Consider the following 27,995-nt stretch of genomic DNA (forward strand, 5'->3'; position numbering starts at 1 on the left):
AAAAAGGAGGGAGTAAGGAGGCATTGGGAGAGGGATGAAGATGAAAGCAGGGACATGAAAGGGCCTGAAGAAAAGGAGGAGATGGGGTGAAGGGGGAAATGGATGCAAAGCAGAGCTGCAGAAAATAAGAGAGAAGTGGCTTCAGAAACGGAGCTGTGAAGGTGAAAAGAGACCTCAGTAGCTGCATGGGATGAGATGGGAAGGGAAGGGGAAATGCTAGGGGGTTCATGTGTCAGGAGTGGCCAAGGGGTCACCGAGTGCAGGAAGCAGGGGTGCAGCCCCTAATATTTTCCTATCTTCTTATGTGTTGCAGCGGGGAACTGCACAGAGTTTATAAGGATGGGGATGTGCTGTAGTCCCTATTATAGCCTTTTGATTGAGCTCTTTGACTCCTTCTGGCAGCTGAAAACTGAATGCCCTCAGCAGGCTGGTCAGGAAGATGAATATTTCGATCTTTGCCATCTGTATTCCCAAACAAATGCGAGCCCCTGAAGAGGAGACAAGAAGAAGGCAGCAAGTGAGCAATAATTTACTTTCCCATGTTCATTGCTTTGTAGCTATAAACATTCTGCATAACACTTTGGCAAAATAGACACAGTTAGGATAGGGAAAACATCAAGGCTGCTGTCAATTGTCTAGCCTGGTCAGTGCTAACCTTTCTTTCTTCTTGTTATACTTATGTTTTGTTCTGTAATTTGAAGTTCCCAATCTCATATCAAGGAAGATACATTCAGGAAGAGGATGGATTGAAGATGAAGGGTCCTGTGGGAGGGGCAGGGCAGAGAGCATCTCCCAGGGCTAGAAGCCAGTGTAAGAGGGTCTAGCTCCCAGTGAGAACTGGGAGGGCTCACTTTTCTGTGTGCAGAATAAGGGTGAAGATTTAATTTTGATGGAGGACCCTGTTATTTCCTTTATTTCTTTTCAATCTTTTCTTCCTTTCCTATTTTTCTTTTTCTTTTCCCTTTTAGATTAGCATGGTTTTTATTGTGTCTCACGTATAAAACATTCAATAAAACTTGATTTAAAAAAATGAAAGGAAAACTTTGGTCAACTGCCCAAATCAGCAATGCAGAAAGGGATTAAGACCATGAGCAAACTGTCCTGCCAGATTTCTCTTTCTCGCAGCCCTGCACCACAGCGGGTACGGAGGGGAAAGGAGCACAGCACGTGTCCTTCAAACAGCACATTCGCTTTCCCACCTCAGCTGGAACGGATGCTGCTTGCCTCCCTGGCTGCTTAAGAGTGCTTCTCTCCCCTCCACCTTTCTCACTTTCTCACCCACCCCTCTGCCTTTCTCACTTCCTGGTTTTTGCGGGACTTCTGAAGAATGCATGCTCCGATCGCATGGCTGAATCGTTCCCTTAGGGTAGCAGCCAGGCAGGGCAGGGCGTTCGCTCCAAGGGTGGATCGAGCGCTTGGATGGGGAACGAAAAGTAAAAAAGGGGGGGAGGAAGAGGCGGGAGAGGAGAGAGTGCCTTGAGCATCAATTGTTAAGTTATTATGCTTCTGTGTGTGACTTCTGCGGACACGCACAAACGCGCCCTCGCGCAAACTGGCTAACTTACAAATCAGCCCCGTAATCTCCTCTCTGAAATGAAACATTCCAAGCAGGGAGGCTCACCGGCAATCCAGTAGCCTTTCTGAGAAAGGGAAAGGTTTTGTTTCCGACTGCAATCTATTTATATGGAATTGCACAGTGCAAACAGCAATGCTAGCTGTTTATGCTTTTCCTCATGCGATGTGAATAGAAATATTGTTTTGCAAGGTGGAATAGCCTTTGCACAGAGAAAGAGGGAGGGGGGAGTCCAACGCTTACAATTCGAGCTTTACTCAGAGTAGACCCATTAAAATGAAGGACTAAGTGAGGCCCATTAATGTCAACAGTTGACCTTCTCTGAGCTGACTACTGTCCAGAGTTTCTTTCAGACGAATAGAGTGTGATCCTGGGTCCTAGTATGGCTCCACTGAAGGAGGGAGAAACATAGACTCTGTTGATGTGCGTGAGCTAATTGAATTTGAAACATTCACTGAAAGCAAAATCTCTTTTGAGAATAAAAGTCCTATATGTTTCCGAAAGGTCATGTTCATGCCTTAGAATCTAAGGTGGCCCCCAGATGTTGGTGGGTTCCAACTCCCATCAGGCCCAGATAGAACAGCCAAAGGCAGGGATGATGGGTGTTGTAGTCCAACAGCATCTGAAGAGCCTACGAAAGCAAAGCAGGTCTGGTCTGATCAGATGTTTTCAAACTTGCTGAATACTCAGTGCCTATTGAACCAATGATATCTGTAGTCATTATTTAGCACTTGAATACTGTGCAGTTAGGCATAATCTAATCCTGCCTAGACAGCATCTTGAGAAGTAGAGACGTCACCTTGCCAACAAAGGTCCGTATAGTTAAAGCCATGGTTTTCCCAGTAGTGATGTATGGAAGTGAGAGCTGGACCATAAAGAAGGCTGATCGCCGAAGAATTGATGCTTTTGAATTATGGTGCTGGAGAAGACTCTTGAGGGTCCCATGGAGTGCAAGAAGATCAAAACTATCCATTCTTAAGGAAATCAGCCCTGAGGGCTCACTGGAAGGACAGATTGTGAAGCTGAGGCTCCAATACTTTGGCCACCTCATGAGAAGAGAAGACTCCCTGGAAAAGACCCTGATGTTGGGAAAGATGGAGGGCACAAGGAGAAGGGGACAACAGAGGACGATATGGTTGGATAGTGTTCTCGAAGCTACCAGCATGAGTTTGACCAAACTGCGGGAGGCAGTGGAAGACAGAAGTGCCAGGCGTGCTCTGGTCCATGGGGTCACGAAGAGTCGGACACGACTAAACAACAACAAGGGAGCGCAATCTGGACAGTTCTGTCAGGGGCGAAATATCACCTAGCTATGGCTCTGGTCCCAAGCCACCAACCTAGAGATCCCCTTAACTTGCCATGGCCTTGCCCCATTCTGCTGACCAGCAGTGCCACTCCAGCCAGAAAGATGCTCCTTCTGCTCTGGCCCACTTCCTCATGTGCTGCTGCTGATGTCATTTCCTGGAAGCAGACCAGTAAGCACATCTACAACATAGCTTGGTCTTCTGCGTTTACCTGCACCAAATGGCAGATATTCTTCTCTGTTCACGAATTGTCCATCCTTGTCCAAAAAATGATTTGGGTTGAACTCTGCAGGTGTCTCCCATCGTGTTGGATCAAGAAGAACAGAGCGTAGATCGGGAACAATAATAGTCCCCTGCAAATAAGAAACAAGTGACTTGGAATGCATTCATATCAATACTTTTTTTTTAATTGTCCCACACTATCCCAAGACTAATCATTGCAGAGACTGATCTGAATTATTATTATTATTATTATTATTATTATTATTATTATTATTATTATTATTATTTTGGTGGGTGGCTTTGTATTCATCACTGTAAAAACTTTCTGTACTGGCAGGAACACAAGAGGACTTTCCACCACCTCTTTTAAAATGAAAGCTCACAACCAGGCGGAGACTTCTGGCCACTACATGCTCCTCCCCTGCCACAATTGCCCCATGGAATGGCACTTGCTGATGGTGAAACATGTCTGCAGATGGAGCTCCTGCTCTTGCCCTTCAGATTTTTGAATAGACAGGAAGTTCCTGTACGGCTGGCTGCATCTCTCAATATGAAACCTTCTGCTGCTCTTTGCTCTTGGGCTACAGGAGTGCAGCTGTATCACACTGTTATACCTTGGGAATGAGAAAACCACGCAGCTTGAAATCCTTTGTACATTGCCTAGGGAACCCCAAAAAACTGGCAAATTTAAAGCGCTGCATTTCATGAATCACAGCATTGGTGTAGGGCAGTTTCTTCTTATCTTGATAGCAGATTGAGTGAGCAGAACCTATGACATCTTCTATCTCCTTGTGCATTTTATCTGAAGAGAATGATGGAAACAGGTTTATTGTGAATACTGCATTTTATTTCAGATGGACATTTATTTCCCTTGAACATATTCCATAAATCTCTGTGAATGAGTCCCAGGTTCTTGCATTCAAAGCCCACCTCGTCCTCCAAAGAGTTTAAGTCAGTCTATATGGTTCTTCCCCACTCTAGATCCCAGGTAAGAAAAGGTTGAAAGAGAAGCTCATCTCAGTAGTTTCTGGTTGCCAGAACTGTCTGGATTTGCTGAAGGGCTGGGATCAAAGGCTGTCATATATTCATCCTCCACCCCCAGCCCTCAATATTTCCTGTTTACTTACACTGACATGCTTTCGAACTGCTACGTTGGCAGAAGCTGGGACAGAGCAACAGGAGCTCACCTGTCTTATGGATTTGAACTGCCCACTGTCTAATCAGCAATCCCTAGAGGCTCAGTGCTTTAGACCACAGTGCCACCCGCATCCCTCATGCAATGGAGCATGGAGAGGCAGGAATGAGGCTCAGTCACTTATCTCACAGCAGGGGCATTCTTGTACATTTGCTGCATAAAGAAACTGCTAGCAGATTTGCAAAACAAAACAGGTACAGGTTGTGGTATGGTATCAAACTGGAGGGGGAATGTGTTGATTCCTTCATCGCAGGGGGTTGTATTAGAAGACCCTTGGGGTCCCTTCCAACCCTACTGTTGTAGGCTTCCTTATGACAAATGACAGAGCATTGCCATGAAACTCATCTCCAACTATAAACTTCCTAGAGACATTTTATTCTGTTACTTGACTATTCTGCTCATTCAGTGAATTTAGGGCAAGGCCCATGGTTTCCCCCCAGTCCCAGCTTTCTGGGCATTTTACTTTTTTCCATCTGTTAAATATAGGTTCTAGAAACTATGAAGGGAAATGTTGGTGGGAAAAATATATTTCCAGACATGAAAGTCAAAAACATTTAGCTTATTTCGATATCGTTTACCTTCCATAATTTACATGATAAACTCACTTTTAACTCTTTCCGATATGAAACCTTTAAAGAACTATGCTCCACCCTAGTGGTCAAGAGAAGCCCTGGCTCTCCTCTCTCACCTTGGATATCTGGATGACTTGCCAGGAGGAGAAGTGCCCATTGCAGAGAACTCCTAGTTGTGTCCGACCCTCCTACAAAGAGGTCAAAAATGCACTGGGCCAAGTTTTCTTCATCATAGGTGGACTTTGGGTCATTCCTGCTCTGGTGTTGAAAATGGGGAAAGTGACATGTCATTTACATGCATTACATTCTGTCCTTCAGCACTTTATCTTCCTTCCCCCACTTATTACCATACCACCCACACATGCTTCATGAGAGGTGGGGTATCCTCTTATAGTGCCTAAGGTGAAATGGGAAGCTGCTGTCACCCCCCCACACACACACACTGTTGCTGCCCTCAGTCGCTGGACCATCACCTTTTTGTGATGAGTGGGCTTGCAAATTCCTATGACCCTTGCAAGCAAAGCAATTGGGAATCTCGTACTCCCAGCAGGGTCACCCAAGGCGATAAGGTCAAAGGGGAGGAGCTAGACAAAGAATGATCCAAGAAGTCATCAACGGCAGAACAGGCGGGTGATAACAAGCGGTATGTTACAACGGCTGTAAATGTGGACGAAGGCTGCAGCAGATAAGAATTTACCTGTCGCCATGACAACTCATGCCATCAGAACAGAGCCTTACTGCGAAGACTGTTCATTGGTCAGTGTGCACTGATCTACAGACATAAAACAAATTCACGTACAGGCGTCTTCCAAAAAACCCATCCCAAACCCAAACACCCAAAGTTCCATGGTGATCAGCATATGGTAACAGGGGCAGGATTGTGAAATCTGGAAGCCCTTAGTCATGAAACAGCACATGGGCGGTGGATACAGATTCAGTCATTCTGATTCAAGGAACAAGGCAGTTGAGCAGCTCGGCAGCAGTATCCATGACTGAGCAGCCCTTTTTAGGATCTACTCTGCTCACTCCAAAAAGGGGCCAATAAATCATGGCATATGCCCCCTATGCTCAGCAGACAGTACCACACTTCTAAAAGATAAAGAAGCTACTGCACTGCACTGGAAAGAACATTGCCAACATCTCCTTAACTGCAACTCCCCCATAGCTGCTGAGGTCCTCTCACAAATTCTTCAAAAACAAGTTACAGATAGGTAGCCGTGTTGGTCTGCCATAGTCAAAACAAAAAAATTCCTTCCAGTAGCACCTTAAAGACCAACTAAGTTAGTTCTTGGTATGAGCTTTCGTGTGCATGCACACTTCTTCAGATACACTGAAACAGAATTTGCCAGATGCTTCTATAGAATAGAATAGAAGGATCTGGCAACTTCTGTTTCAGTGTATCTGAAGAAGTGTGCATGCACACGAAAGCTCATACCAAGAACTAACTTAGTTGGTCTTTAAGGTGCTACTGGAAGGAATTTTTTTGTTTCTTCAAAAACAAGGTAGAGATGAGCTTGCAGTATCTCCTAATCTGGGAGAGTTGTGTACAGACATTAACCAAATGAAAAACAACAAAGCCAGTGGACCTGACAGAATACATAGAATCATAGAATCATAGAATCATAGAGTTGGAATAGACCACAAGGGCCATCGAGTCCAACCCCCTGCCAAGCAGGAAACACCATCAGAGCACTCCTGACATATGGTTGTCAAGCCTCTGCTTAAAGACCTCCAAAGACGGAGACTCCACCACACTCCTTGGCAGCAAATTCCACTGTCGAACAGCTCTTACTGTCAGGAAGTTCTTCCTAATGTTTAGGTGGAATCTTCTTTCTTGTAGTTTGGATCCATTGCTCCGTGTCCGCTTCTCTGGAGCAGCAGAAAACAACCTTTCTCCCTCCTCTATGTGACATCCTTTTATATATTTGAACATGGCTATCATATCACCCCTTAACCTCCTCTTCTCCAGGCTAAACATGCCCAGCTCCCTTAGCCGTTCCTCATAAGGCATCCTTTCCAGGCCTTTGACCATTTTGGTTGCCCTCCTCTGGACACGTTCCAGTTTGTCAGTGTCCTTCTTGAACTGTGGTGCCCAGAACTGGACACAGTACTCCAGGTGAGGTCTGACCAGAGCAGAATACAATGGCACTATTACTTCCCTTGATCTAGATGCTATACTCCTATTGATGCAGCCCAGAATTGCATTGGCTTTTTTAGCTGCCGCGTCACACTGTTGGCTCATGTCAAGTTTGTGGTCAAACAAGACTACTAGATCCTTTTCACATGTACTGCTCTCAAGCCAGGTGTCCCCCATCTTGTATTTGTGCCTCTCATTTTTTTTGCCAAGTGCAATACTTTACATTTCTCCCTGAAATGTACCTGCTGAAGTCTTCAAAGTGGGTGGAATTGAATTTACACAACAACTTCACAAGCTGATCAAAAAAATCTGGGAGAGAGAAGAAATCCCAGCAGACTTTAGGGATGCCAAAATTATCAATCTCTTTTTAAAAGGTGACAGAATTGAGGCCTGATTTGGACTACCTTTACCTGTTCACAAGTATTCTGTGCATCCTAATAACACCAAAAACAGTTAGTAACAAGTATTAAGCAATGTTACCATAAGTATGTTTGTTAATAAAAACTGTTTCCTTGCATTAGGGTCATGCCTTAGTTTTTCACCACATAATTGTCGCAACTCCCTTTTTTGAAAAGAATAATTGGCATAAAAATGTGACAATTATGTGGTGAAATATGACACTTCCCACTAAACATATTTAAACATTATTTTGTCACCATAATAAGCATTGTTCAAAGAGGGAAAGATGAAAATATATTTTGTCCTTTCTAGTATATGAAGATGGATGAGACAGGGATTTGAAGTCATAGTTAACTTAAGAATATTTTGTTTTGGATTTTCTGTTTTCTCAGTCCACATTTGAATGTCAGATAAACATCAATCCAAAAAATGCTCCAAAGCAAGACCCCATAATACACTTAAGTTTCCACTCCTTTACACTCACATTTCCTAGACATTTCTATATTTGCTTATGGATGGATGTCAACCCACTTGAGCAACTAAATTGACTATGAGAAATATTTGGAGGAAACTCAATGCGATTTTCAACTGAGATTCAGAAAAAAAGACACAGTGGTACCTCGGTTTTCAAACAACTTAGCTCCCAAACAACTTGGAACTTGAATGCTGCAAACCTGGAAGCCAATGTTTCGGTTTGCAAACTTTGCTTTGGAAGCTGAATGTGCTCCTGAGCTTCCATTTTCACTGTTGTGCTGCTAATTTGTCCCCCCCCCCCTATTGTAATCAAAGCCTTCCATTTCCGATTGACGTGTCCTGAGGTGATATTTGGAGCTTATATTTGGTGCTTTTGTTTTTGCTATTTTTTTAACGTTTTTGTTTGTGTGGCTTTTTCATTTCTGTGACTGTAGCTTGTTCTTCATTTTATGATTGATTGATTGATTGATTGATTGATTGTGTGACTACGGAAATGGATAAAAACCCACCATCCAAACAATGACTATCATCAGTGCAGGTAAGAAATAATTTTAATTTTAATTTTTATCATCCACAATACTGCTTTATTTATTTTATAGTTCGGTACAGTGATTACTGCTTTCATTTTATGGATCAATGGCCTCGTTAGATAGAAAAATTCAAGTTAAATTGCTGTTTTAGGGGTTGTTTATAAAAGTCTGGAATGGATTAATTCGTTTTCCATTACTTTCTATGGGAAAGCATGCCTCAGTTTTGGAACACTTTGATTTTGGAACAGACTTCTGGAATGGATTAAGTTTGAGAACCAAGGTACCACTGTACTGGTTTCCAGGCAATAATAATAATAATAAATTTTTATTTATATCCCGCCCTCCCCAGCCGAAGCCGGGCTCAGGGCGGCTAACAACAATCAAATAATCCCACATTCTAAAAACATTCCATTATAAAATTAATTAAAATCAAATTGATGGCAACCGTTAAGCAAAATTCTGTGCAGATTGCCAGAGGAGGGAGTCAGGCTGCGCCCTGACCAAAAGCCTAGTGAAACAGCTCTGTCTTGCAGGCCCTGCAGAAAGATGTCAGGTCCCGCAGGGATTAGCAAGGGATTAGTATTCACATATAACAGGGAATACCTGGGACGCGGGTGGCGCTGTGGGTAAAAGCCTCAGCACCTAGGGCTTGCCGATCGAAAGGTCGGCGGTTCGAATCCCCGCGGCGGGGTGCGCTCCCGTTGCTCGGTCCCAGCACCTGCCAACCTAGCAGTTCGAAAGCACCTCCGGGTGCAAGCAGATAAATAGGGACCGCTTACTAGCGGGAAGGTAAACGGTGTTTCCGTGTGCGGCTCTGGCTCGCCAGAGCAGCGATGTCACACTGGCCACGTGACCCGGAAGTGTCTCCGGACAGGGCTGGCCCCCGGCCTCTTGAGTGAGATGGGCGCACAAACCTAGAGTCTGTCAAGACTGGCCCGTACGGGCAGGGGTACCTTTACCTTTACCTTTATAACAGGGAATATAATGATTCCTTGAATGAGCTGCCTACAGTTTTGAAGCAGATACTCATTCGCATTCACATTTGTACATGAAAATCCCTATCCTTTCCTAGCTATTTTAGTAGATGCCTATGGAAGGATGTCAACTCACTTTAGCAATTAAAATTACTATGAGAGAATTGGGGGGGAGGGGCAGAGAGAGATATTGGTGTCCTGGCAAGAGATTTGTTGTTGTTGTTGTTTAGTCGTTTAGTCGTGTCCGACTCTTCGTGACCCCATGGACCAGGGCACGCCAGGCACTCCTGTCTTCCACTGCCTCCCGCAGTTTGGTCAAACTCATGCTGGTAGCTTCAAGAACCCTGTCCAACCATCTCCTCCTCTGTCGTCCCCTTCTCCTAGTGCCCTCCATCTTTCCCAACATCAGGGTCTTTTCCAGGGAGTCTTCTCTTCTCATGAGGTGGCCAAAGTATTGGAGCCTCAACTTCACGATCTGTCCTTCCAGTGAGCACTCAGGTCTGATTTCCTTAAGAATGGATGCGTTTTATCTTCTTGCAGTCCATGGGACTCTCAAGAGTCTCCTCCAGCACCATAATTCAAAAGCATCAATTCTTCGGCGATCAGCCTTCTTTATGGTCCAGCTCTCACTTCCATACATCACTACTGGGAAAACCATGGCTTTAACTATACGGACCTTTGTTGGTAAGGTGATGTCTCTACTTTTTAAGATGTTGTCTAGATTTGCCATCGCCTTTCTCCCAAGGAGCAGGCGTCTTTTAATTTCGTGACTGCTGTCACCATCTGATCATGGAGCCCAAGAAAATAAAATCTCTCACTGCCTCCATTTCTTCCCCTTCTATTTCCCAGGAGGTGATGGGACCAGTGGCCATGATCTTCGTTTTTTTGATGTTGAGCTTCAGACCATATTTTGCGCTCTCCTCTTTCACCCTCATTAAAAGGTTCTTTAATTCCTCCTCACTTTCTGCCATCAAGGTTGTGTCATCTGCATATCTGAGGTTGTTGATATTTCTTCCGGCAATCTTAATTCCGGTTTGGGATTCATCCAGCCCAGCCTTTCGCATGATGAATTCTGCATATAAGTTAAATAAGCAGGGGGACAATATACAGCCTTGTCGTACTCCTTTCCCAATTTTGAACCAATCAGTTGTTCCATATCCAGTTCTAACTGTAGCTTCTTGTCCCACATAGAGATTTCTCAGGAGACAGATGAGGTGATCAGGCACTCCCATTTCTTTAAGAACTTGCCATAGTTTGCTGTGGTCGACACAGTCAAAGGCTTTTGCATAGTCAATGAAGCAGAAGTAGATGTCTTTCTGGAACTCTCTAGCTTTCTCCATAATCCAGCGCATGTTTGCAATTTGGTCTCTGGTTCCTCTGCCTCTTCTAAATCCAGCTTGCACTTCTGGGAGTTCTCGGTCCACATACTGCTTAAGCCTGCCTTGTAGAATTTTAAGCATTACCTTGCTAGCGTGTGAAATGAGTGCAATTGTGCGGTAGTTGGAGCATTCTTTGGCACTTCCCTTCTTTGGGATTGGGATGTAGACTGATCTTCTCCAATCCTCTGGCCACTGCTGAGTTTTCCAAATTTGCTGGCATATTGAGTGTAGCACCTTAACAGCATCATCTTTTAAAATTTTAAATAATTCAGCTGGAATATCATCACTTCCACTGGCCTTGTTATTAGTGATGCTTTCTAAGGCCCATTTGACTTCACTTTCCAGGATGTCTGGCTCAAGGTCAGCAACCACACTACCTGGGGTATACAAGACATCAATTTCTTTCTGGTATAGTTCCTCTGTGTATTCTTGCCACCTCTTCTTGATGTCTTCTGCTTCTGTTAGGTCCTTTCCACTTTTGTCTTTTATTATGGAAATCTTTGTACAAAATGTTCCTTTCATATCTCCAATTTTCTTGAACAGATCTCTGGTTTTTCCCATTCTATTGTTTTCCTCTATTTCTTTGCATTGCTCGTTTAAGAAGGCCTTCTTGTCTCTCCTTGCTATTTTTTGGAAATCTGCATTCAATTTCCTGTATCTTTCACTATCTCCCTCGCATTTTGCTTGCCTTCTCTCCCCCGCTATTTGTAAGGCCTCGTTGGACAGCCACTTTGCTTTCTTGCATTTCCTTTTCATTGGCATGGTTTTAGTTGCTGCCTCTTGTATAATGTTACGAGCCTCCATCCATAGTTCTTCAGGCACTCTGTCCACCAAATCTAAATCCTTAAACCTGTTCCTCACTTCCACTGTGTATTCATAAGGGATTTGACTTAGATTGTATCTTACCGGCCCAGTGGTTTTTCCTACTTTCTTCAGTTTAAGCTTGAATTTTGCTATAAGAAGCTGATGATCTGAGCCACAGTCAGCTCCAGGTCTTGTTTTTGCTGACTGTATAGAGCTTCTCCATCTTTGGCTGCAGAGAATATAATCAATCTGATTTCGATGCTCCCCATCTGGTGATGTCCATGTGTAGAGTCGTCTCTTGTGTTGCCACAAGAGGCAAGAGATTAGTATTCACTTATATTTATTTTTTTTAAGTATTTTTTATTAAAGATTTCAGCATAACAATTAATCAAAAACATATCATCCTCTCCCCCCCCCTATTTTCCCCTCCCCAAAAAGAAAGACTTCCCTCAGCTCCTCTCTCTAGTATTCACTCATAACATGGAATATAATGATTCCTTGGATGAGCAGCATTCGGTTTCAAGCAGATACTTACTTTCTCCATCTGAAGTAGATAGAAATCAATGAGATCCCGTGGATCATGCAGAGATTGATTCTCCTTATGCTTCTTTATCTCCTCCTTTGCAAGTGAAATCATCATCTCTGAGCAGGAGAAAGCCTTCTTGTGGGGCCCTGGGAGATGTTTCATGAGCCATGGGAGCATTTCATAAAGCTAAAGGAAAGATCGCAGAAATGCTGCCATTACCATGAGGAAGCTTGTTCAAACCATTTGTGCTTTGGAATTGCACTTATAAAACATGATCTGCATTATTCTTCAGGGCTAGCATATTAGTTTGAGTCTCACTAAGAAGAAGGAAGGTGTCTATAGCTTCTCTGGAATCCCACAATGATTGGATTCTGTGAATTATCCCTAGCTGAAAATGTGAAAGAAAACTATGGCTCAAAATATTTTCCCAGCTCCCTGGCATAATTCCAAAACTGGGCACAATCTCAGGACCTCTCCTGGAACAAGTTAGTGCCCGTTTGTGGTAGGTGGGGGTGGGTGGAAATAGGGTGTGGGGGGATATTCAAGTAAGTTGCATGAGTCCTTTTTTTTTTTTTTACAGATTAGGAATGGAGGTAGAAATGTAGAGAACTGAACTTAAATTTGAAGAAAGGGTTTAGTTGATCATCCAGAAGGGGGCTGCTTTCCTCAGCAATAGCTATAGTGCTTGAGTTGCTGGTCTCTCTTTCATTAAAAAAAAATCCAGCCAAGTGGTGGCTGCAGGGGCCTCACCATGGACGCCATCATGATTGCCACTGCTAGGTGGGTATAGAGTAGACACATTTAGTTTTCCATGATGGCAACAAAACGATGTAATTCCCTTCTTGAGAAGATTATTTTGTTCACCTCTGTTCCCCTAGATGACCTGTTCTGAAGGTCATTGTTCCATTTTTGTCCCATCTTCCCTCTAAAATGTCTCCTGTGGTGGACAAAGTCTTCTTTTGTTGCTGTTCTATGGGGGGGTTTGGTGTGTTTTTTATCTCAATGATAATCATGAGCAATTGATCAGGCTGTGAGATAGTAAGTGGACCTTATCTCAGATCAATTTAAACCTGATCTCACTTCTCCAACCCTCTATCAGAATATTGATTTGTGCTATTAAAGCCCTTTGGCAGGAATGGAAATGACTACTCACAGCATAACCAAAGCTACATATAAATTGTAGGATAAATTCTATGGCTTCTATCAGCTTCTGGAACTGTTCATCTTCAAGAGCAAACCGGTGCCCCAAAGCCACAGAACTTATCACGTTGGAGACTGAAGTAGCGATGGGCATGGAGGGGTCAAGTGGCTGTCCTGCAAAATAAAGTTATACTAATGTTAGCTCAGCTGGTCCAGTTCATACTGAGAGTGGGGTTTCATGGTGGCCATGAGAAACTGCTGGGATCTCCATTAGGAACCAAGAGAAGCATATCACATTCCTTTCTAAAATGGACAGAGGTAGGACACAAATATATCTCCATATGCCAGCTCAGCACCATCACTGAGCATCACATACCCTTTGAACGTGCAAAAGCCTCCACAAGGTGATGGGCCTCCTCTGCTACTTGCTGCTCCATGCCTTTCTTTTCCCGCCACAGCTTCTGCAGAGTGACTACAACAAAGCGTCTCTGTTGCCTCCAGGTGTGACCATTTGATAATGCAATGCCTATGGAAAATCAGTGAGAAATAATTACAATCATACCTCGGGTTAAAGTCGCTTCGGGTTAAATATTTTCAGGTTGCCTCTCACGGCGACCCGGAAGTAACAGAACAGGTTACTTCCGGGTTTTGCCACTCGCACATGCGCAGACGCTCAGAATGACGTCACAGGCATGCTCACTTTACAGTATCAGCAAAAAGTGAGATTTCTCGACAGCTCTACCGTTTTGATTTTTGAAGAGAAAACTGGTATCTGATACAGTGTGATGTCGACAAGTTTAGATCTTTCCATGGAAGGCTGTCACAATCAAGTTTCACTTCTCATTTGGGAGACAAATGGATGGCAGGTGTTGTAGAAGGATAAAGGACTTAACTTGCTTCTGGCCACCCTGACCTGGTGGGTCAGTTTCTCAGCCAGAGCAACAGACCACACCAGAGCATATCATGAGTCTACTGAAAGCCCTGCTGTACAGTGTCAACATTTAGCTTTTTGTAAGCAAGCATTTATCAGCAAAATAGTTGCTTTGATTCACCAATTATTCCTAGGAAAGCTAAGAAGGGAGTTGGGTTTATCTATGTAAACAGTGGTGATTTCTGCAACAAAAAGTGAACTTGCAGGTATCACCTGAGTTTTCTCATAATGTTAAATACTAACAGTAAATTCAAATCACAAACCCAATTCAATTAAGGGACTTCCATGAAGAAAGATGGCTGACTAAATGTCTACTGCCGACACCCCACCGACAGAGATGATTATGTGGTGATTAATGATAGCCAAGATATAAATCTACCAATTGAACTTTCACTTGGACAGCAAGCTATCTGCTGGCACAAGAAGAGGCAATTATTAACAGGCAGAAAACAAAACAAAAAGCATGTTTTTATTATTTGCAACTAATAAATATTCTAAACTGATAAGGTTGTTCCGATGGTTAAGAATTCTCATTTTATATTACTTTTAACTCTTCGCTCCTTTGGTGTAAATGCCAACTGCAAAGTGAAATTTACCTCTCTGATTGTGGGAATGAATATGCTCCTCTATTAAGGAGACAGATGCAGGTTTTCAAGGCAGACTGTTAAGGTGGAGAGTGAGTTGTTAATAAGACCTCAGTATGCTATAAAACTGGGTGTAAAATAATGAATATACAACAAGTAATTACCTATGGATTATTTTTTAATAAAATTAATATGTTTAATATATGTTGGGAGACATTCTGCACAGAAACATGTTTGTACCTTTAAGAACAGGTTTTTGTGAGCTCTGGGCTAATTGGTTGCAGCTGGCCATTACTACAAAAGGAGAAAAGCTTCAGTTTGAACTCTGCCTGCAGGAAAAACACCCAGAAGCTGTGCTGTTTGTTGTTTTGAAATAAAACCTTTATTTGACTTGGTTTTATGCCGGTCTTATGGTGCCACAGTCTTCTGTCATCTGCCACCAGTGAAAAATCCCCCTCTAACAGTATATGACTACAGTGCAGAGATTCCTCTTTAAATAGAAATGAAGGATTTGTTTTTTTAAAAAAACACATGGAGAAATGGTTGGAATTTTTGGGGAGATAAAGTCACCATACTGGAATGGAGGAGGACTATTGGATACACACTTGAAGGTGATAGCCGGCTGGTGAAAGACCCTGTGTGAGAGGCAGAGAAGGAAAGATCTCCCAAGGTGGGAGACTGCGGGAAGAAAGGGAAGCACCCAGGTGAGAGCTGAGAGGCTCCACTCCCTTCTGTGTGAGACAAGAGTTAAGATCTACCTTTGAGACAAGGCTTGGCGTTTCTCTCTTTTACTTTTTTTGTTTGTTTGCTTAGTTAGTGTTTCTGAAAAGTTTCAATAAAAAGTATGGAAAACCAAACAAACCCAATTCAGCCAATTTTTCGAAACTGTTTTTAAGGATATAATGTGTGGTGTCAACCAGTTACTACTTCTACTGGTCCAGCTAGACAGGTTTGGGTTCTTTTACTGAGGGTGAATTCTGCACCATATTTTTGACAAGACGTAATGCATCAATGGTGGATATATTCTGCTTTGTTAATTCTTCTGCAACACTGCCTGAACACTACTGCATTATTTCTGTCTGGGGAAACTATATTGCAACGAAAGTGGGGCAAAAATAAGTTTGTGCATTTGTAGTTTTCAGCAGAAAGCTAAAGGATGTGACAGAATGGAAATGAAACTGTATGATCACCTCAAAATCTTTGCAGGCATAAATAGTATTGACAATGGAGTTGGATATAACCACCTTGAAAGTATTATGAGCACAAATCATTATGAATGTGCAATTAAAAAACGTTTTCTGGAGGAGCCCTTAGCACCAGTAATAAACTGTGGAGTTAGTGAAAGGAATTATTGGGCAGGCCAGCCCCACAGTAATTCACATTGTGTCTTTCAGAGTGAATGTCCCTGTTCTTTGGAACTGCATTCAGAATATGACTCTGCACTTTCCCAAAAAAAAGGAAGACATTTTTCCCCCAACAAGCTTTCCCAGTCGTGTACAAAGGTCACTTCAATAGGTGTGGAGAGAATCAGAACCTACAGGGTTAAGAGGTTCTGTGTGACGTCTCACATTCTGGGGCGTACACAGAGGGCAGTGTTTTCTCTGTGTGTCTGTTCTGTTTCAGTTTCTTCCGAGAGAGGAAGCAAAATGAGCGCTCTGTCGCCAGGAAAGATTTAAGAGCTGTTTTTCTACACGAATAAAGACTTTTAGAAGATAAGGAAGACACCGTGTGTGCAGCCTGATTTATTACACACACGCACAGCAACAGTTTCACGCTGTGTGCACTCTGCTACAGTAGCTGACCGGAGAGCTGAGGGAAGCGTGTGGGCTCCAAATATTCGGCTACGTAAATATCCCAACAGGTCATGGTTGGTCAGAAAACGCTTTGAAGCTGTTGTAACGACGTGCCGGTGTGTGTGGGAGCCAGCTGCAGGAAAAGCTGCAGATAGTTTGGAGCTGTGCCTACCGTTTGAAGGCAAGCTGAAGACGTCGCTGATGCCAGCTTTGAGTCCTGCCTGAAGTTGAGAGAGGCAGACGAACTCAGCTGGGCGGAGCTGTTCTGCTGGTCTGGGAGCTGGAGAGCTACTGTTTGTATACGTGAGTAAGCTGGGCCCCGGGGGAGAAGATGGCAGACAGCCATGAATCATTTGCAGTCCCATTTGAAAAATTGGACAGAAAAAACTGGGAGGAGTGGAGTAGGAAGCTGAAGGCCTGGCTGGTAGCCAAGGGTTTGTGGGAAGCAGTCCAACAGCTTCCACTACCCCCACCAGCGGCAGGTGCTGCGGCAGCAGACATTGCAAACGCAGACGCGTCGCAGAGAAAGAATCAAAAGGCCCTGGGAGCTATTGTGCTCAGTTTGGAGGGTTCTCAGCTGCCTTTGGTAGAGGGGCTTGAGACTGCTTATGAAGCCTACCGTGCACTGGAAAGAGTGCACCACAGAACAACAGCTGGGGCAAAGATACACACCACCAGACGCTTGTTTGAGATGAAGCTGCGTCCTGGGGACAGCATCAGGAAGCATGTAACTGAGATGCTTTCTGTGTTCAACCAGCTGAGGTTGTTACAAGTTAACTTTTTTGAGGAACTGAAAGTTTATATCTTGCTCAGCTCTTTGGACAAGAGTTATGACAATCTGTATCTAACTCTGGAGTCTATGGATCCGCAACAGCTGACGCTGGCTTATGTGACAGGCCGTCTAGGGGATGAAGAAGAACGGCGTATCAGAGAGGGCAAAGCTGGCTCGGGAGGCTCCTCAGGTTGCAGAGGGGCCAGGCCAGCGGAATGCTCCGTTCAGGCTTTTTCCACTCGTCGCTGCTACATTTGCAATTCGCCAGACCATTTGCGTCGCTACTGCCCCCAGAGAGCAAGGGAGACAGGGCAGGATGTCTCCAAGGCCGTTTCCCATGGGAATCAGCCGGGTTTCCATGGCAACCAGTCCAGCAGGGGAGGCAGGCGTGGGAAGACGCAGAGAGGACGTGGCCCAGAGGGGGAAGACTGCGCTTATCAGCTAACTGCATCTATGGCGGTTGTAAAGGACACCTGCAGAGGCCCCAAGGACGGGGGCAGCGGGACGTTTGTTGCTATGGCAGCTTTGGAGGACAGCTGCAGTGAGGACAAAATGATGAACTGGATTGTGGACAGTACTGTCAACAGACATCTGATAACTGAGACACCTGGTGTCAAGATGGGGAACTGCAAACCTGTTTCAATTGGGAAAACTGTTTGTTTTGCAAATGAGCAAAAGCCATTGTTAAGTGTTGGAAATGTTTATGTTTCTGTTTTGCAGGCGCAGCTGCAAGTCTACGTGGCGCCGGGGATAAAACATTGTCTTTTATCTGTACCTTGTCTCTTACAGGAGGGGTATAAGGTTTGTTTTGAGAAGAATGTCTGCACAATTTCCAGAGGGGGGAAAGACCTGATCAGTGTTCCAAAAGGGCACAACGGCCTTTTTGTTCTTGAAACAAAACACCTCTGGAGGGTGAAGGGAGTGCTGAGAAAGCACAGGCACAGTCTGCAAATGTTCACACTCATGTTTCATGTGCTTGTGCGTGGCACAAGAAAATGTCACATGGTTCTTGTGAGGATATCCAGATGCTACCGGAGTGCACTAAAGGATGCAAAATAAGAGAATGTGGTAAACCCCTAAATTGCAGGGCTTGCAGAAAAGCCAAAGCCAAGGGATACAGCTATCCCAGGCTGGAGAGGGTAGCCACAAAACCTTTTGAGCTTGTGCACGCAGACCTTTTTGGTCCCATGCCAAAGCCAAGTCTGGGCGGGGCCAGGTTTGTGCTGACACTTAGTGTTTCTGAAAAGTTTCAATAAAAAGTATGGAAAACCAAACAAACCCAATTCAGCCAATTTTCTGGCACTGTTTTTAAGGATTTAATGTGTGGTGTCAACCAGTTACTACTTCTACTGGTCCAACTAGACAGGTTTGGGATTTTTACTGAGGGTGAATTCTGCACCATATTTTTGACAAGATGTAATGCATCAATGGGACGCGGGTGGCGCTGTGGGTAAAACCTCAGCGCCTAGGGCTTGCCAATCGCATGGTCGGCAGTTCGAATCCCTGCAGCGGGGTGCGCTCCCATCGTTCAGTCCCAGCGCCTGCCAACCTAGCAGTTCGAAAGCACCCCCGGGTGCAAGTAGATAAATAGGGACCGCTTACCAGCGGGAAGGTAAACGGCATTCCGTGTGCTGTGCTGGCTCGCCAGATGCAGCTTGTCACGCTGGCCACGTGACCCAGAAGTGTCTGCGGACAGCGCTGGCTCCCGGCCTATAGAGTGAGATGAGCGCACACCCCTAGAGTCTGGCAAGACTGGCCCGTACGGGCAGGGGCACCTTAATGCATCAATGGTGGATACATTCTGCTTTGTTAATTCTTCTGCAACGCTGCCTGAACACTACTGCATTATTTCTGTCTGGGGAAACTATCCATATTGCAACAAAAGTGGGACAAAAATAAGTTTGTGCATATGTAGTTTTCAGCAGATAGTTAAAGGATGTGACAGAATGGAAATGAAACTGTATGATCACCTCAAAATCTTTCCAGGCATAAATAGTATTGACAATGAAGTTGGATACAACCACCTTGAAAGTATTATGAGCACAAATCATTATGAATGTCCAATTAAAAAACGTTTTCTGGAGGAGCCCTTAGCACCAGTAATAAACTGTGGAGTTAGTGATAGGAATTATTGGGCAGGCCAGCCCCAAAGTAACTCACATTGTGGCCCTGGTGGAGGATAATCTGACTTACCTAGGGCCCGGGACTTCTAAACTATGATTATTCATAGTTTAAACTGTTTTTATTTCTCTGTAAGTTGCCTTGAGCCATACATGCAAAATGCAATTCATAATTTATAATGATGATAGTAACTATGTGATTGCAAAGTTCACATGTGATATTTGCCACATGAGTCCATGCCCAAAACATGTTGGAAGAGCTTGTTGAGAGAATCAGTGTATTGTGTTTCTTAGAGATGTCATAATCAATCAAATCTTCACATGTGCTGAAGCCATGTTTTCATGCACCCAAATGAACGTGTCATTTGATAGCATGAGGACTAGCCACTCTGAATGACCTCAGCCCCTAGGTGTTGGCTCCTAGGTAATGCATTTCCCGTTGTGTGCAGCAGTAATAGAGAACCGTTATTCTGTTTTTCAGGACAGCCCTTTAAATGTTTCATCTTTGGAAAATACCAGTAGAAATTCTTATTCTTCACTACTTACCCTTCCCTTTTATCAGCGTCCTAAGGAAAGGGGTATCTGGTCGCTCGTCTAATTCTTCAGAGTGGTCAATGAGCGCATCTTTCACTGCTTGGAATCCAGACAGTACTACAATGGGTAGATGTCCAAACCATATGGTGTAAATATTTCCATGTTGCTTTCCCAGCTACCATTTGGTTCAAAAGAGAAGAGAGGAATGATGTGTTCAAAAAACTCAGTTGGATATTTCAACTTAATACGAGAACGTCATCCTCCCTCACCTCTGCAGTTTCTCACTATGTGCAGTTCTCTTGCTATCATCTTTTCCCCTCCTCCTCCTCCCCTTCCTTCCTTCCTTCCTCTCTCCCTCCCTCCCATAATTCCAACCCATTTGTTTTACTCCCTCCGAGCCATGTTGCCTCTGCCTAGGATCAGAGCAGCAGAGACACTTCATAGTAACCAGCCCTCCTGCGGCAGACAAGAAGATGCACAAGTCACTGCCAGAAAATGATCTTGCCACAAACTTTGTGTGTGCAGGGATGTGGAACCTGTAGCCCACCAGATGCTTTTGAAGTAGAACTCCCCCCATTCCTGACTATTGTCCATGGTGGTTGGGGCAGATGGGCATTGCAGTCCAAAACATCTGGAGGCTACCAGGTTGGCATAGGCTGGGTTAGAGCCATGGGTCAGGTTTCAGACCCACGGTGGGTTACAGCAGGAGCATCAACACCATGCAAATATATGGCAAGGAGTTAAGATGATACATGTCTGGGCTAGAGAATATTACCAATTCCAATGTTTTAAAAGTTAATATGTTCATATCTGATGGCTGAGTAATTTTGTATTTTTTGAAGAGTTTTCGCTGAAAAAGCTCAGAATTGTATTTAAGAAACAAACAAACAAACAAACAAACAAAATAAACTATGATCTGACAAAGAGTAAATGCTTGCGGAGGAGGCAATGGAAAGGTGCCTGTTCTGTTTGTCTCTTGTCTTCTCTAGTTACACATGAGCTGCTGCTGAGAAAGGCTGATGTGCTCCTGCTTCATTGCCAGTTGAACTTGTTGCCCTTCCATCTGTTGGAAGGGGAGAAGTACACAGCATTCTAGGCCAGGGATGTCCAACAGGTAGATCAGGATCTATTAGTAGATCGTGCTGTGTCTGTGGTAGATCTTGTGGGGCCCCTGAACCCCCCTGAAAGCTCAAGAACTTTGGCTCCCTAAAAAAGCTCAACAAATTTGGTAGATCACCGCCAGTTTTTTTATAGTGGGAGTAGATCTCAGTCTCTTGAAAGTTGGACATACCTGTTCTAGGCCATGTCGCAAAATGCAATAAAATGAAAGGAAGACAAGATGAAGAACATACTGTAATAAGCTGTTTTATTAATTCAGCTTCTTGTGTTACACAATGTGTTTTGGAGATGAGTGCCCTTCAACCAGCAGCTATGAACGACACACATTAAAACTAGTATAAAGGGGCAAGATTCCGATTAATACTGAAAAGCACAAAACCATACAAAGTAGGATAATGGCAGCATGGGTAGCTATGTGAAATCAGGGGGAAACACAAGGCAACATAAAATGTTGTATTTTCAATTTGTAAGTGGTAGCAAGACTTCCTTTCCAAGTGCCATTAGTTTCACAGCTTTCTAAATGACTGTGAAGCTGATTTCACAGCCCTGGCTGTCCTGACAGGAATCGGCAAAATATCTGGGAACATCCAGATGTATGGCAACCCAATGGAGAAAGCTCAACAATTTCCTAAAAAATGGCAACCCTAGTTTACCGCAGAGATCCTTTAAGAAGATTTTGGTATTTTAGTTTATAATTTGTTTTTTATAAGTGCTTCTGGTTTGAGTGAAAAAGATTGAATAGCGCATGGAGGTTAGTGCCTGTTGAGAGGCTGCTGTGAATGTATGCTGTGGCCTGTCTTTTTTCTGTAATAATATTTTAATCTTTTTTCATATATAAAGTTACATATATAAAGAGACGTCACCTTGCCAACAAAGGTCCGTATAGTTAAAGCCATGGTTTTCCCAGTAGTGATGTATGGAAGTGAGAGCTGGACCATAAAGAAGGCTGATCGCCGAAGAATTGATGCTTTTAAATTATGGTGCTGGAGAAGACTCTTGAGAGTCCCATGGACTGCAAGAAGATCAAACGCACCCATTCTTAAGGAAATCAGCCCTGAGTGCTCACTGGAAGGACAGATCGTGAAGCTGAGGCTCCAGTACTTTGGCCACCTCATGAGAAGAGAAGACTCCCTGGAGAAGACACTGATGCTGGGAAAGATGGAGGGCACAAGGAGAAGGGGGCGACAGAGGACGAGATGGTTGGATAGTGTTTTCGAGGTTACCAGCATGAGTTTGACCAAACTGCGGGAGGTAGTGGAGGACAGAGGTGCCTGGCGTGCTCTGGTCCATGGTGTCACGAAGAGTCGGACACGACTAAACGACTAAACAACAACAAAGTTACATTTGTTAACCTTGATAACTACAAGGTAAGATTACTTGCAATGTGTTATACATAGGGCTGCCTCTGAAGACAGTTCGGAAACTTCAGCTAGTGCAGAATTCAGTGGCCAGGTTGCTCACCGGAACAAGAGCAGATTACATCGCTCCTGGTCCGGCTGCACCAGCTACCAATTAGTTTCTGGCCCCAATTCAAAGTGCTGGTTTTGACCTAGAAAGCCTTAAATGGCTCAGGACTGCAATACTTCAAGGACCGCCTCTTTCAATATGATCTTACCAGACCCTGAAATCATCTTCTGAGGCCCTTCCTTGTGTTCCTCCTCCATAAGAGGTCTAGAGGGTGGCAACACAAGATTGGGCCTGCTCTGCAGTGACTCCCCATCTGTGGAATGCTCTCACCAGGGAAGTTCACCTGGCAAAACCTTCCTTTTTAACTAGGCCTTTGGTTGATTTCATTGGCATCCTATGCCCTTTAAAAATCTTATTTTTTTCTGTGGGGGCGTATTATTGGGTGGTTAATAATAATAACAACAATAATAACAATAATGTTCCAATTAACTAAACAACTGGAATATAGAAATTTTCCATATAGAAAGTTACATTTGTTACTCAACAATTATACAGTGGTACCTCGGGTTACACACACTTCAGGTTACATACGCTTCAGGTTACAGACTCTGCTAACCTAGAAATAGTACCTCGGGTTAAGAACTTTGCTTCAGGATGAGAACAGAAATCGTGCTCTGGTGCCGCGGCAGCAGTAGGAGGCCCCATTAGCTAAAGTGGTGCTTCAGGTTAAGAACAGTTTCAGGGTAAGAACGGACAGGTTAAGAGCCTAATGTTGGGAGTAAATTAGCCTCCCGAGTTTTCCCAGGGGATGGGAAAATGCTGCCTCGTCCGCAGTTGCCAATAAATCACCCCCGAGTTCGAAAGAAGGAGGGGGTGGGGGCACTGGACGGAAAGCCCTAGAGTGAATTTTTGGATCTCCTGGACGCTACTTCCGATTGTGATCCTAGTTGCATTGCTCAAGATAAATAATTGGAGAAGAGTAAATGCATATGTTTTGAGCAAAGGAAAGGGTGTACTGATTGCTAATTAAATCGACCACTGAGAAGCTGAGTGACGGGTTGGACTGAACAGAAGAGTACATCAAAGAATCACAACTATGTCGGTATGTTGAAACGGATCGGAAAGGGGTGGAAAACTTTTCCCTTTTTCAATATGATTTACCTAACAACCCCTCCCCAAGAAGAACCGCCACATGACTGATAGCAAGTGAGATGGGAAAATAAACTGTATGGAAATAAAATTATCAACTAAAGGCTCTGTTTTGTGGAAGATCTGGAAAGGAAACGAAAGGCTTTTGGATGACGCAGTTCTAAATGGGAACCGCCACTATGAGACATACTTTGTTGCAAGATTTACAGTCAAAGGGGGAGGGAGCCAGTGTTCTGTTATCATATCTGAATTCTACGTTTGATTTGGCAAGAACTCCCCTGGAAAGGCTGATTTATGGAGCAACTGGTCTGGGAAAGTTAATGAGCAGACGCTTAGACTGTATTTTATGGGAACTGCTGAAATGGCGCCTGCCGTTTGAATCAGACTTTTGGATCAGCATGAAAATCCACACAGGACTATGATAATGTTTGCTTCAACTCACTTGTGGAGATAACTCAGAGGTTATTAAGAAGAAAAATGATAACAAGAAGATTGGAAGACGGGATTTGTAAAGGATAACAACAAAGAGATGGAAAGATGGGACTTGTGAACATCAAAGCAGCAGAAATATGAGATGATTGGACCCTTTCTGAACTCAAAGCATAGGTACCCCCAACAAAAAAATTAAATTCCGCTAAATATTTGGAGTTTATTATGTATTGGTATAATTTGGAATTAATGTGATATGATTGGTTATTGGTTTAACTGGAAATTTAATAAAAATTATTATTAAAAAAAAAACCGGACCTCCAGAACGAATTAAGTACTTGGGGTGGTTTAGAAGTGTGCGGTCAGGACTTCCGGGTTGGTGCCTCCGGCAATGGCAGAATTCCTCTGATCGGGAGGAATTTGCCCCGTGGGAATTTGGGTCTGTACCGCCACGGCGAAGGCGGAGGCCCGTAAAAATCACAGGCGGGAGAAGCCTGTGAACGTGGGATTCGGCGGGCACCTTTTGCGCCTCCCCTACTCGTGGGGAAACCCGGTTTCAGGGATCCGGAGCGATGTGGACTGAGCGGCACGGTGCTTCGAATCGTCTGCTTCTTCCATGGAGCGAAGCCGCATAGCTGTTGTCGGAGAGCACTGACTTTTTCCTGTGGACAATTTGACTCTAAAGTAATTACCCGTGAGTAGAGCTGAAGTGGGAAGAATTGGATTTTTAAACGTTTAATTTGGCATCGAAACGGGGAGGTTCAATACAGGAAGTCCGCCTCCCCCTTTTGTAGATAAAGTGAAGCAAGGAGGCTTCAAGCTAAAGTCTTGGAAAGCCTTTTGTAAAAGACTAAATTTCCATCGGTAAAGAACTAAACCCCCTCCTTTTTGGAGACAGGAGAAGAGGGGGGGAAGTGGTGGACTGAATATGCCTGTAGGAGAGAGTTAAGAGAGTTAAAATACTGCCGCTCTTACCCTGGAAACGGGCTGCTAAGCAGGATTGATATTTTTTGGAACGTCCATTGACAGCGTTTAGAACGTTCATTGACAGGTAGCTAAACAAGAGAATACATTGTTTCTACTATCTCCGGTTGTTTTCAAAAAAAGGAGGAAAGTAACTTAAAATTGAAACTAACTTTGGATTATTGAAACTGTGTTTAAAAGAGGACATACTGACCAATACAAATAGAAACTGTTTTCCCCTAGTGGAAGCTTTTGAAATTGGTTACTTTACAGGAGCTGGGCTAGGGGAATTTCCAGCTGCAAGATAAAAAATTGTGAGACTTTGGAATTGACCTTGAATCTCTTAAGTGTTATGGCAAATGGAAAGGAAAAAACAGACAGGATGTCGACAGAAGAGGCCTTAGTGGTTGCATTATTGAAAATAAACGATTCGCTGGAACAACTTCACAAGAAAACAGACGTGATAAATGTGAAAGTGGATGCTGCAAATAGTGAAATTGACTTAATCGTAGAAAGTTTAAATAACTTGGGACAAAAGGTGAATACCAATTCAGAAACCACCCAGAAATTGACACAGGAATCTACTCTGATACAGCAAACTGCAGATGAAGTCAGGGGAAAAACCCTTGCTGCTGAATCTAAAGCAATACAACTGGAGAGGAGAGTCCCATCCATACAAAGACAACCTGATGAACATAAGCTGACATTCGTTATGATTGAACTTAAAGAAGAACAGATGAATTTGAGGACCAGAGCCCTATCTGAACTGGAAAAGGAAAGCTTGACAGAGTTTCAGGAGGTGACAGGACTAACATCGGTTGAGAAAGAGAGGTATTTGGGGGTTAGTATGACAGCAAAAATGTGAATCTGTTTAAGGACAACTGTGAAGGATGTTTGATTGAAGAGAAGGGGGATTTGGAAATATGGATAAATCAGAAGTTGTTACTGTTGGGCCGAGTTACTGTGATGGGGATGAGGGCTGCTGTGTTGCTGGGGATGTTGCTTATGTTTCAAACATTGCAAGCTCTGGATGGGATGGATTGTTTCAGGAGGTGGCAGAGGGATGTTTCTAGAGTTGTTTGGCAGGGCAGGAAGCCTCGAGTAAAACTTAAGATATTGACAGATGCCAAAGAAGGAGGTGGACTTGCCCTGCCAGACCTCTAAATTTTGTTGTGAACCATCTGCTTTTTGCTGGTTGAGAGAATGGCTGCTTCTTGAAAGCACTGAAGTGTTGGATAATGGCAGACGAAGTTGATGGACTATATGAAATTGGCGGAAATGACTGGCAAGATCCGAGACCAGGGAGAAGAGTCGGTGGAAGAAGATTGGAAAAAGTTTAAAGACTATTTATAGAAATATTTTAAAATTAAGGAATGTTAGGAAAATGTTGGAATGAAGTTATATGGCTTTAGTAGAAATGTTATAAGGAATTAAGTATAAATAGATTAATAGAAAATTAAAGGGAAAATAAGGCAAGAATGTGTTAAGATAATTATAGGATAGAAAACAGAGTAAGATGGAAAGGAATTGCTGAAACAATCAATAGAAGTGGAATACAAAAAGGGAGGTGTGAGGAGGTCGTTGGAAATAAGTGAATGAAATATAAGATATTGAAAATGTTTGAGGTGTTTTTAAATTGTTTTTGTTTGTTTTTGCTTTGTTTTGTTAGTCCATGTAGCGTTTTTGTATTGTATTTGTATTGTTTTTTCTCTTTTCTTTTTTTGTTTGTAGTGTTGTGTTGAAAATATTGAAAAAGTAATAAATATCATTTTTTTAAAAACAGAACGAATTAAGTACTTAACCCGAGGTACCACTATATTCCAATTCAACAAAACAAGTGATTTCCCACTCACCCAATATCAATGTTTATAACTCAAATTACGTACGATTGCATTTTAAAGTTCCATCTTATCTAATTTGATCCTCTCTAACATGTTTCTTAATATATTCTGCTGTTTTCTTAGTTTAAAGCCCGCTGTGGTCTTTGCATATGGGAAATAACTTTTTATACAGACCGTTAAGGTTTTCCAATCTTCTTTAAAAGATTCTAAATTTGTATCTTTTATCAATTTTTGCCATCTCTGCATATTCCAAGATTTTCACAAACCATTCTTCCTTTGAGGGTGTTCTCTCCTCCTTCCTCAGTTTAACATTATACAATAAATATTTTTGATCAGTAGTTTTTAATGCACATTTTAAACTTTTTTATGGTTTTGTGCTTTGCAATATTAATAATAATACTATTTACATTATTACTATTATTTGTGTTGCTTACAGCTTCTGACAACGGAGGCTTATGGCATTTACCATTTTAACCCATTCTATTGTTGAAGCTGAAATATCACAATTGTTGGGGGAAATAGATAAAACAATTGCTGGCATCAGACTGAGTTATTACTAAGCAATAAGTACCTGAATGAGAGTATTTTCATCAATCTTGAATCCAAACCTCCATATGGCTCCAATGAGCGGAAGCTGGAGAAGTCCTGGAGGATAATGCCTGTGTGACCAGAGCTGTTTCAGGTAGTGCAGAATCAGAAGAGCCACCAGCAGAGCAATCAAAAGTGCCCATACCTCCATCCTTCTCTTGCTGTCTCTTTCTCCTTAATTCTTTCTAGGTTACCTGGTCAGGTTCAACTCTCTTTCTCTAAGGAGTTTTTGCTTTCGTCAAAGACATCAGCAGTTTTCTGTTTTTTTATGCTCAGTAATTAAAAACAAATAAGCAAAAAGGGGTGCGACACCATTTGTAAGTAGCCTTGGAATGTGATACAATCAAACACTAGTAGAATCAAACGCTATAATCATTTTAATATGTGTCACGCAGATGTGACAAAGTGTGCTTTATATCAGGCACATTGAACTCCCAAGAGACTGTGATCTACTTCCAGTACCCCAAGAGTCATCTGGTATTTAATATGGGTATCTTTCCCTCTTATGGAATTGCTACTCCTTGTGACCTGTGCCT

General features: G+C 43.2%; 1 protein-coding gene across 1 annotated transcript; it reads right to left on the reverse strand.

The window, feature by feature from the left end:
* Positions 1 to 202: 202 nt before the first annotated feature.
* Positions 203 to 27,610, reverse strand: LOC144327932 (cytochrome P450 2J5-like). Its single transcript, XM_077929676.1, has 9 exons — positions 27,443 to 27,610; positions 19,976 to 20,138; positions 13,606 to 13,755; positions 13,243 to 13,403; positions 12,099 to 12,275; positions 4,983 to 5,124; positions 3,714 to 3,901; positions 3,089 to 3,230; positions 203 to 488 (listed from the first exon to the last, which is right to left on the reverse strand). Exons 1-9 carry the CDS (start codon positions 27,608 to 27,610, stop codon positions 301 to 303), a joined length of 1,479 nt encoding a protein of 492 aa, XP_077785802.1. The 3' UTR covers positions 203 to 300.
* Positions 27,611 to 27,995: the final 385 nt, after the last annotated feature.

This window comes from Podarcis muralis, chromosome 6 (genome assembly GCF_964188315.1).
Source record: "Podarcis muralis chromosome 6, rPodMur119.hap1.1, whole genome shotgun sequence".
NCBI classification, from domain to species: domain Eukaryota; kingdom Metazoa; phylum Chordata; class Lepidosauria; order Squamata; family Lacertidae; genus Podarcis; species Podarcis muralis.